Consider the following 11,980-nt stretch of genomic DNA (forward strand, 5'->3'; position numbering starts at 1 on the left):
GAAGACCCCCAGGTTGCATACCAACCTTGAAGAGGGAAGTGCTACCCCATCCAAGGCCAAAGATGGAATATTCCCAGAGTTGGGTGGCCCAAACACCCATAGCCACTCGGTTTTGGTAGGATTGAATCAGAGACGGTTCCTCCCCATCTAAGTCTGCACAGCCTCCAGGCACCGGGACAGAACCTGGACAGCCTCCCTTGGCTGGCCCAGGGTCAAAAGATATAATTGGGTATCATCAGCATACTGATGATACTGATTCCCAAACCAGCTGATGACCTTGCCCAGTGGTTTCTTGTAGATGTTGAAAAGGAGAGGGGAGAGAGTAGAACCCTGCAGCACCCTACACAGAAGGGGCCTAGGGAGTGATCTCTCCCCTCAACCAGTGACTGGAACCAGCTGTGGAGAAAAGAGAACTACCATAAAACAGTACCCCAATCCCCAACCACCCAGAGCCAGCTCAGAAAGATACTGTGGTTGACAGTACTGAAAGCCGCTGAAAGATCCAGGAGCAAGGTTCTAACCCCTTAACAAGATTCACGCAAGACAGGGTATACATACTACATAGACCCATCCATTCTAGTTTGGAAGCTATGGTTTATGTCAGGAAAAATGGACTGTGTTCTGGAGGGAAGTTCTCTATATTATTGTTTCTGAAGTGCAGTCCCCTCTGGGAGCTTCTAGAATCAGTTAACCATGGATTGATCCAGCTTTAAATATTTCTCACTCCATAAGCTTGTATGACCATTGTATTGTCAGAAATGAGCTATGCTCAGAACAATATACACAAGAAATCCTAATTCCTGATGGGGAATAGAGTACAGTATTGGCAGAACTGGGATTTTAACTGCTATAACAACAGCTAACAGAAATACCGTCTAGTGACAATCTCATCTTTTGGAGACCGCTTTCATTGTACTTCCTCTTTTTAGCACCTATGTCTGAAAATCCAGAGGCATTCCCAGTGTCAACACATAATTCTTGTTCTGTACAACAGAAACAAACCACAACTATTCCAAATAGATGTATGTACTATTTATTCAATAAAGCAAATGAGCAAGAAAACAAAATTATCGTAGAGAAAACTAAGCAAAGCTTATAATAGAAGTAAACCTTAAAGAACATACAAGATCTTTACCCAGTTGATGTTGGCTCCTTTAGTTAAGAAGACCAGTCCAACCAGACAACAGACAGTTACAACACTAAATAAGTACAGTGAAAGGAAGGCAGCCCAAAACAGCAGTCAAAATTCTTCAAAGGCCTGACTGACTGCTGGGTTGTTGCTTTTATACTTTTTCAGGCTCTGGTGGTCCTGCCTTCTCACTTCTGATTGGCCCAGAGCTCAAAGTGTGCTGGCACTTCTGATTGGTCAAGACTCTCAGTCTGCACTGTCCATTATGCTAACCCTGGCTGGTGGTTGGCTGGTCTCTCTCAGGCATCCCAAACCCAGGTCTCATTTATCCCAGCAGTAACATTCAGCAGGGGAGTGGAGAATGGAGATGGGGGTTAGACTGGCATCAGCAGCAATGTTACGATTCAAGCCCTACCTCTTCTATATGCAATATGATGTTGCACACACTCCCAAAAGGGCCAGTACTTCTGTCATGACATCACAACTGCTGCCGTCATTCTGACAAAAGCAGCCAAGTCCTGCGGACACCACTGCATCCTCAGAAGGTTATTTGATCCACCTCTCCAGTTTGACCATTGCTGATGGGAGTGTCCTGAGTTCTACCTGGTCTCTATTGATTCAATCCATTACTGTCTCCTCTGTTGATAAACAATATCATCTTTCCTCCTAAATGAGCGTCTCTCTTAAGATCTTGCTTATTGAACAAGTAAACAGGTTATACAGTTGAGGCCTGTAAACTTTTATGCACCTACGGAAGCCTAAACCAATATTCAAGTCTCCATCTTGGTTCCAAATTCTCCATTTTTAATCCTGCTTATAAAAGCAAGACCAAGCAGTAATCAATTCATAGTGCTCATATACACCTCTAAACTACGTAGTACAAATGTGTAATTGCTTTGTGCATAAAGGTATAAGATCGAAAACAAGTTTAAAGCAAAGAAATACACCCATCTCATCTCCCAAATCTTAAAAATCCTCTGAAAATCATATTGTCATCTATGCATGTGGTGCAATTCCGTCCACCTTGCATCCTTATCCCCCAGGGCTTTTTTCCCCCCTCCATCAATTAAGTATGCTCTCCAGCCATCAAAAGGCTGCCCAATGTTTGTTTTTAGCTTAGCATTATATGTCAATTCAACCACTGTGGCTTATTAAGCAAATCATGGTTAAAGCTAATTGCAGCTCAGCATAATGAATGAGCCCTCTTAAGCCAGGGGAGTGGGGAAAGAACCCTGTATGTATGTGTATCCGTTTCTATTACAAAAATGTGTATCTCATGTGGATTTGCTTTAAATGCAATAATACGGGATTTAGCCCTGAGGAAGCATTATGGAATAACCTCTATGAGTAGAGCTTCCTTCCCTGCATCTTTCCCACATGAGAAAACAGAAGAGCTCTGTGTTGCCATTGGGGCAGCATAGAAATCCTGTAAAATAAATAAATGCATATATTATTAACTCAGGAGCTTTCGGTAGTGTTTGTCTTGGGAAATGTTCCCCAGACAGGCTTTTATCTGATACCTTTGCTTTTCTGCTTAAATAAACTAGCACAATGGAAGCCAGGCACACCTTTCATCAAACCACTTTTGTTGGTCGAAGCCTTCAGAGCAGCAGGAAGACAGAATGTGGTATCACATATTGGTTGTCCAAACGGGAAAAGGAGGAACAGAGTTTCTTGCCTCCAAATGGCTCCTTACCTTTGGAAAGGGTAAGAGAGTTTGATGCATCACTCCATTGTGCTGGGGGTGTGAAAGAAAAGATCTATAACATGGTATAAATATTAGTAATAATAGCGGATTGAGACATAGAAGTAAAACAAGCCTTTGGTCTTGAACCTGGTCCTGACCAGCCCCATGTGGTGAGAATATATAGCATGCCTGACCTAGTCACCTGTATCTGCAAAAAAATGGAAAATGTCCACTCACCATCCACTCACCCAAGCACATGGCCTATTTCTACACTTTGGAACAGGGCTTGGGAAATGCCTGGGACTTGATCTGATGCGTTACTGTCTGAATTGTCTACCATTCAATCAGTATCTGACCTAAAGCTGAAATTAATAAGATTTATTTTCATATAATTTGTAAAGGATGGAATCATCATTCCTGCTACACAGAAATCTTGCTGGAAAACATGCACAGTCAGGAGAGAACAGAGCTTCATGATCTGTAGTATTTAGAGGGCAATTAAATGTGTGAATCAGTATAAATCAGGGGGATACAATCTATGCAGCTCCCAGGAACAGCAGGAGCAGGGTGAACCTTTCTCTCCAAGATGCCACCAAATTATAATTTTAAGGTCACAAAGCAGGAAAGTTCTAACTACATCAGGAATAATGTTATTTACTGTGTGTTAATTCATTTTAATTACATGTAAATCTGAATCACATTTATTCTTCATTTTAAGTCCAGTTGGGGTGTTTTGGAAGGTGGTTCTGACAGGCCACTTAACACTTCTCCTGGACTTACGCTTCCAAGTGAAATGGTCAAGATCAGTTTGCCATGCACAAGTGTGAGCATGGTAACAGCAGATAAACAGACCATTTCTTTCTCACTCAGGGTGGCAAAGCAGGACTACAATTACAATCGTGAGAGTTACTGATGCCACTGTGAAGGGTGTAATGTAAGTCATTTGCAATCCAAATGGTACATTCGTAATGTGAGAACCAGTTCCTGATTAAAACATGATAAATGAGGAAAATACTATTAAAATATAGATACCATGCAGTAAACGACATTGGCAAAGTGCCTGTTACTCTGACCAAAGTGCTGAGATGGCAAAAACCATGGTGGCAGGGAATTCTGGGAGTTGCAGTTCCAACAGATATAGAGGGCATCGTGTTGCAGAAGGCTGCCTTACTTTCCTTTTGCTGGAGATCTGCCTGACCACACATATGAGATCTTGCATGCTGCAATATTGGGACTCCTGCAGTTCATCTTCTGTTATCGGTCATTGACTCATTCATGCCCCTGCATGTGCCTCTGTCTAGCTGTGGAATTCTCAGTAAAAAAAATTGAAAGGAAGAAAGCCTTTCTTTCTGTATTCCACAAAAACCTATGCTATAATAAATCACTTTAAAAAGTACCAGACTCTTGGTCGTTTTTATTGTCATGTAGCCTTTTTCCTTTAATTTCTTCTGCCTACCCAAATCTGACGGATTCTTCCGGAATCGAGAGAGAGTGTACTGTTCTTAGTTCATTAATAAAGGTAGCTACAGAGCTCTCACAATTTGCCAACACTTCCTTATGTCACATAAAGGAGACTAGTGAGCAATAATAAATTGAAACAACGTTTTGAGCTTTATTTGTTTTAAAACACCTGGGAGAAAGACAGTGTATTTCAAATAAAAATACCTTCTATTAGCATTCCACTCTGTGCTTCTCAAGGCTTGAATTACAACAGGGAAGAAGAGGGATGTCAGCCATTTTGTGTTGTAAATAAGGCTTAAGGGAGAGAAAGAGGAAACGGGGTTTGTGGATGTCATCAAGGGACCTGCTACCCTGCCCCTTATAAATCCAGGGTGCTATTTCCATACAGAGAATACCCTTCCAGATAATTCAACATCAAAGGGCAGAATGGCCCACATGCTTTTTGGAGTTACCCTTCAAAAGGCATATAAAAGATTTTCTCACTGAACATTCTACTATGATGGCTGGATCTAACTAAGAAAAGAAAAAAAAACCTCTTGCAGAATTAAAAAAATGCCCTCAGCATCCCATTCTCATATCCTTTGGTAGATTTTCTTTGTGGGTGCCCCCCTCCCACAAAACAATGCTGCTTTGAAATGAGATAAAGCAGAATCAGTCCATTCTTGAATGGCTTTGGAGAAGGAAGAGACAACTTTTTTTCCTGTGCTTTCCAGTGCTAAGAGCCCATGTGGAGGACTTTTCACCGCTCATACTACTGTTGTTACAATCACTCTTTTTATTTTGATGGCAGCTGCCAGAGCTCCTTTTTCAGATTCTTGGACTCCTCCAACTACAATTGTTTTGCAACCACCATTGAAATTGCAGCAAGATCAAAGAAGGTACAGGACTACTGGTTATGACAGAGCACCCACTGTGTATGAAGACAGGCCCAAATTCAATCCCCACCCTCTCCAGATTAAAAGGATCTGCTGAAAGATATTCACTTTCTATTTATATTTTAATGGTAAATTAGGTGGATATGTTTTTAGTATCATTTTATTGTAAATTTAATTAAATAAAAATAATAAAATAAAATAAAATATCTTAGAGAAGTTGCTGCCAATGAAAACTCTAAGAAAGGGAGATAGTCTGACCCAGTGTAGACAGAATCTTAGGCCTAGGACTGAGCCAATTTCTGTAAAAAATGGAGTATCCAAGTGTATCCTCCACAGCTCTTGGTATCCATTATGCTTTTCTATGTCCAAGGAAGCAAGGTATTTGGGTCACAAAGCAGGAGAAGAGGCACCCCTATGGCCCTTGGCTCATAGATGGGCCATCAAGCCAGGTATAAAGGAGGCAAGCACAGAGGAGATTGCAGAAGGGGTAGTAAGATGAACCCTAGTCCTGATCTGAGGCCCTTCCTTATTCTTCATCCTGCTTCTGGGCAGCACCAGCTCTTCTGATTTGCTCTTTCAAATCTAATTCTTATGATGATGCTAGTCTCAATGAGTACTGGGAGATCTATATAGGTCAGCACAGTTTGAATGAATATCAACTACTGTATGTGGCTGGAGGGTCCCATTACAATCACAGTTCTACATTCACATAAACTTGATGCTCAAAAGTCTGCTTCTGCACACCACTCACCCTTGCTAAATCAGAGGGGCTGAGCTTCTTCAGAGACAGAGAAACCAAAAAGAATCTGCTCAGAAATCTCTCCAAGCGTTGCTTGTATTAACAGAATTGTTAAGACACACATCATAATTGTTAGTAATGATGAGATTCTCAGTGACAAATATTATATCCTGTGCAGGCGTTTGTTTAGGTAAACTTGTTAACATGTTATCATAGTAGTCTGCCTACAGCTGTATCTTCTGCAGGTTTCTAAATAAGCATGTCCTGTTAAATTCAGTGGGCCTTACCTCCAAACAGGAAGTATCCATAAGATTGCAACCTTAGTCTTTTACTTAGGCAGGTAAGCAGAAAATCAGTATGACTCATTTGTTACTTCTATTAAGTAGCACCTTTGTTTTTCTCAGGCTCCTAAGCACGCACGCCTGAAGCAAAGGAAACTCAGTATATATGAGCAAGGACCAAACCATGCCCTGATCTAACAACTCTTCATCTTGATCTGACCACTTGCATTTCTCACATCAAGCCAATCAAGTGGGTGTTTTCCAGTGCCAGCTCAAGGGTATATGATGCCCCTAGGTTATATTAACTGATGGCGCCACCTCCTGCTGATGCAAAGATTTGCATTTTTGGAATGATTCAGAATGAAGGGTGGTGTTTGCACCCCCTTAGCCTAAAGCTGGCCCTAGTGCTTTCATTTCAGATTAAAGCCAACTCATCTGGAATGCCTTTGGCTACAAAGGGAGTGTACCATCTTAACCTGCTCCTATGAGCCATTTCATCAGTCCCAACTTTGTGTCCATTGCAACTGTACTTTCTCAGATTCACTAAGAAACTCAGAATTAGTACCTCTTGGCTCTCTTTGGAGTCTCACTGAGGGACCAAGATCTACAATATGATTCCTTCCTTCCTGACCATGGAAAGTGGCAGTTACTACCTGTCACCCACACAAACCTAAGTATACTAATAGTTGCCTATGTGAAATAACCAACATGATAACTGAAGGGATCCAGTCTTCCTCTGCCCTGTGAGGATTGCTGCCTCCCCACTTCATGCAAGGGATCTAAATTAACCTGAGATTTGGAGAAGTGGAAAATTTAGGATATAGGATGACAGTTTGGATTTGTGACACAGTTTCTCAAGAGAAATGGAATTAATTCTCAAGAGATGCTTTTTTCAAGGTTGTCTTATTTTACTTTTTTTCAGGGTTAGTCCTGAATGGGAAAAAAAAATAGAACTGACACAGAATTTTTGTGCACTTTGAAACGTTCAAAGACCATCACAAATGTAATGGATTCTGCCTTTTTATTATAAGCCTCTATATTAGGACTTTCCCCAAGTTATTCTTGCACAGGGAACAGACAGTAGTTCTTATTTGCTGAATGTGATTCAGAAAACATTATCTTACTCTTCGTCCGAATTCCCTCCAAGTTCAGAATCTTCCCTGCACAGTACTGAATTACAGGAAATTACAATTTTGCCTTTCTTCTTAAACTATGGGGGTAAGAATAGTTGCTTTATCTAGTGTGATTGACCATAATAATTTCCACAAGCCTGTCTTCTCCCCTTTGTCATAGTGAAGAAGTCAAAGCAGACTACCACTGGCCTATATTTTTGGAGACTGGGCAATTCTGTTCTACAGCACTAGGGCACATATTATTTTCTTAAGGAAAAAGCATCTTTGTGTTAAGTACAAACTAAGCAAGCTGCCTGCTACAAAACTAAATCTGCCCATTCCACTATATGAATAGGAAAGACGACCATGCCTGGTGTTGACTTGGGGTTAACTGTATTTTAAGAAAGCACTTTGGACGGTTTTCTGACACTCCCTACCACCAAACACACAATATTTTCCTGGAGTCTCTGTAGGTATTGTTAAGGTGTCAGGTGTCTGCACAGAACTATCCGAGTGAGTTCGGTACAACTGCGTATTAGTACAACTGCTTACACTTACATGCCTACTAGTTACTGGAAAAAGAGGAGATGCTGAGAATTCATGTAGTCACATTTCCACTTACACTTAAGAGAAAGCTATTGCTCAGCTGACAATCCTTCTCAAAAGAAAGCTCATTCAGTATTTTCAGTGCAGAAGAAGATAAATGCAAAGCCAGAAGGAAAGAAACATGGAACGTACAAAAACACAACACAGTATTCTTTCCTCAGTTGGTTTCTTCTGGGATTTGTCCTGGGATTCTGAATCCCATAGCAGTCTGGTCCAAAGTGTTCCTGGGGCTGGAATTCACATAGCTGAAATGGGTCTCTATTGTGCCACTAGTCCTCTGGAGGAACTGGAGGAAATTCTCATGGATAGAGCCTTCTGGGCTGGAGACACAAAAGTCCTGGTTCAGAGGCTTGCTGAGGCAGTGTCGTCCCATCTTGGCTAGCTCTTCTCTGATCTGGCGGTTTAGCAACCCGTAGAAGAAAGGGTTGATCGCAAAGGAAGAATAAGCCAGCCAGGTCACAACTATTTCAATAGAATCGGGGACTGAAGGGGCAGAGTTGAAGGAGCAGTGGAGGTGGAAGGAGAAAAAAGGAAGCCAGCAGCAGAGAAACTGGCCTACAATCAGCACCAAGGTGAGGGCTGCTTTATTCCCACCAAAAAAACGCTCAGGAGACAGTCTAGGAGGCACATTCCTGGTAGTGATGATGGTGACTTGGCTGTGAATGGACTCTGACCTTTGTCTGGGGGCAGCTGTCCAGGATGGGACAGGAATATGCTGCAAGGAGGCAATGCGGGCCACTTTGTAGATGCTGCCATATACTGCAAAGATAATTAAAGTGGGCAGTATGAAGCAGAGAATGCTGAAGATTATCACAAAAATCTTCTTGTGAGCTCCAGGGCTCCAGTTGACAGTACATTTACTGGCACTGCTAGCACCATTGTCTTGGGGCCAGCCTACTAGTGCCAGAGCAGCAACCAGCATAGACTTAATCCAGATGAAAGCCACCACAGTAATGGCCAGCCCAGTAGTCATCTTAACTTCATATCTCATGGGGTGGACAATGTAGTAGTATCGTTCAATGCTGATAACAGAGATGGTGAGTATGGAAGTGCTGATGAAACAAACATTCAAGAAGATCAGTGTTTGACACTCAGCGATGCTATACAAAATTCTGTTGAAGCACGTGGAACTGGAGATAATCCCCAGTGGCATGATGAAAATGGCTGACAACAGATCTACAAAGCAAAGATGGCAGACAAAGATGAACTTCCTCAGTAGAGGTGTTTTGAGAAGAACAACCAGGACTGCTGTGTTGGCAACCAAGGCAATGACACTCAGCATAACCATGAAGAAAACACCAATGGCCTCCTGGAACTGGGATACTCCAAAGGCATCAAGTCCATGAGTAGAGTTAATCCTAGTTCTGTTTACCATCATTCCTAAGAAGTCTATTTCTAGGCAGCCTGGGCTTTAACAACAAGAAGTGCCAGGAGATACCTAGGGTGCATGTCAATACCACTGTCTCTTCTTTTGGTATCTCTCAATTCCTGTAGAAGAGAGGAAAAAAAATAGTAACAAAATAATGAATAGGATAGAATGAAATGGAATTTCATTGCCTTCGGTGAGATATGTTGATTCCTATTAGATGCTCTAATAGGCTACAGAATGGGAGGATAACAAACATCCTCAAAGAAGGCAATGGAAACCACTGTATAGGTAAACAGTTATGTCCTTGAAAGAGGAATTCAACAGCCATTATGTAAACATCATCTTAGCCCAGATCCACAGGAAGTGTGAGGGGAAAACTCAAGAGTGCCCCTCCTTGATTCTCTTTAGTGTAAAAGGGGAGAGCAAAAATCTCTGTCTGGCTTTCAAGATTCTGTTATTATACCGTATAGCAACAGAGTTCTAATACTTCATGCAGAGTCTGTTTCCTGACTTAGTTTAACTTGAAGGGTTGAACCACTTCTGTATTCTTGCTAAGAAAACCACACTCATCCATATGATACAGAGGCTACGTTTGCACTACACATCGGGCTGCATGATGGATAGTTTGTGGTTTAGTCTGTTGTGGGAAACCAGTTCTTTATGGGTGACTTTTGTGACCAAGCCATCATGTTAAATGTGGTTTATTTGCTTGGATATTGCATCACAGCAACTGTTGGATGACCTCAGCCATGGAAAAGAGTAAGATAGTGCAGAAAGGACAGCTCTTAGTTCTCCTTTAGGAAGTTAGCTAAATGAAGGTAGTTAGAAAGTGTGGGTTATAGATTTCTGTTAGGGCCCAACAATTTCCCTCTATTATTGAAGCATGAGGCTATTTGTCACTATAATTACTGCACCAGCTGCGACTTTCTCCTTCCTGATCAATGATAATTGAGGCAATGAAAGCGGTTCCTTTCAGAAGCTTGCTGTCTAATAAGACTCTTGGCTGCTGAGAAGTCCTACTCACTGTGTTCTGTAGTTTACTCCCAGGTTACTATCTGCTGTCCTTAGCCAGCTGTATGTATTTTGACATTCTGAATTAGTGTAGAAAACTATACAGCACTGGATGCTTTATTTCATTTTAAAAACAAGCTTCTAGCCCACATGAAAAACAAGCTTCTAGCTGACTAAAAAAGAGACCAGTCTGTAGGAAATGTCTAATGAATTTCAAAATCTGTATGTAATATTTTCAGTAGTTCAGCGTTGAATTTCGGCTCTATGTCCCAGGATCAACATAGCCAACATAAGCCACTATCAGCAAAGTCATGGGTAGCCCCTAGGACTAATTTTTGTAACTTTTCTGCTGTAACTACAGGAAAAATTCCAACTGATTTCCTACACTAACAAGAATAGGGCACTTTATTTGTGTTCTACACCAGGGAGTGTAACATAGCTACAGTGAATAAGAGAGTTCATTTCAGCCAAGGAGATTTCTGAAGCTGCCATAATTTTTCAATTAGCCTCATTGTATTACTGCTAATTTTTAAATTTATCTTTTAATTAGTGCTCAAATACTGATCATATATAAGTGTGAAATATAATGTTATAGCACTTTAATACTACAATGATAGCTTTAAAAAAGTGATGGGAAAAATCACCCAGAAATGTCAATGGAAGCAATCAGGAATGGTTTCTAAAATTCATTTTTTAAAAAGTTTTAATTTGAAGCATGACCTCCGTAGTGAAATTAAAAAATAAAAAATAAAATCCCTAAAATGTATATAGCTATATTAGGAGGATATAATGGTGCCCTTTGCTTTGGTTGGTGACTCTGTGATGATCGATGAGGGACCTGCCACACCATCCATCGCTGCCCACATCAAAACCCTGCCTTTTAAAAAACCAGAAACGCTGCTCCACTTGAGGCAGCAGCATTGCTCTTTCTTTTTTTGTGGGGGGGGGGGGCAGGCTTGGATTTAACAAGAAAGGTCTTTGAGGAATATCACAGGGCCAGAGCCTCAGTCTTCTTCTCCTATTAGTGCACTAGGAAAGTTCCTTTTTTCAGTTGATGCTGCTGCCTTAAAAAGGTTCTAGTGTTCTCTGATCCTGACAATCTCTCAAGTGGAACTTTCTTTTCAGTTTACATTCTATGCAAACATTTTCTGTTTTGTTCAGGTTCCTTTGTGCAGATGCTAACCTACTCTGATTCCCACACAGTCCGCCCCTCCTCGCTCCCCAACACCACACTTAGTACATCTGGAGATACAAACTTCAGGTTTGCAGATGAACAGATTTTTCAAGTGGAGGGTGGACTCCGCAATGGTAAGATCCACAGGAACTTTGCTGGGTTATGTGGCAAATTGCATCCCTAATAAAAGGGTGAAAGCACTCTCCTCCCATCTGTGAGCCAGGAGAAAACTAAACTGGCATACACGCTCCCATTGCTTCTCTTCTGGTTTCAAGGGGAAGAACAGGGTCTTCATTAGCTCTGCAGGGAAGGCTGACCTCCCCTCATATTCTCAACTTCTCCAACCAGTGGGGAAGACATCAGGCAATTATGATAATCTTGTCATTATCAATGATCTTGAAGAGAGGTTGGAAACGAAGAGGGAAAGGAGGCTTTCTAAGCTGTGGTTAGAGCAGATCCAGTTGGAATAGAACCAGGGACTGGCTTGGAGGCCCAGCTTGTACAAGGGGAGATCCCTGTTTAGTGTCCAAACAGAA

The 11,980-nt window shown here is 41.5% G+C and overlaps 1 protein-coding gene across 1 annotated transcript; it reads right to left on the bottom strand.

The window, feature by feature from the left end:
- Positions 1–8,047: 8,047 nt before the first annotated feature.
- Positions 8,048–9,265, bottom strand: GPR62 (G protein-coupled receptor 62). Its single transcript, XM_063296441.1, has one exon. The coding sequence runs from the start codon at positions 9,263–9,265 to the stop codon at positions 8,048–8,050; it is 1,218 nt and encodes a 405-aa protein (XP_063152511.1).
- Between the last annotated feature and the right edge of the window lie 2,715 nt (positions 9,266–11,980).

This window comes from Candoia aspera, chromosome 2 (genome assembly GCF_035149785.1).
Source record: "Candoia aspera isolate rCanAsp1 chromosome 2, rCanAsp1.hap2, whole genome shotgun sequence".
Lineage (NCBI taxonomy): Eukaryota > Metazoa > Chordata > Lepidosauria > Squamata > Boidae > Candoia > Candoia aspera.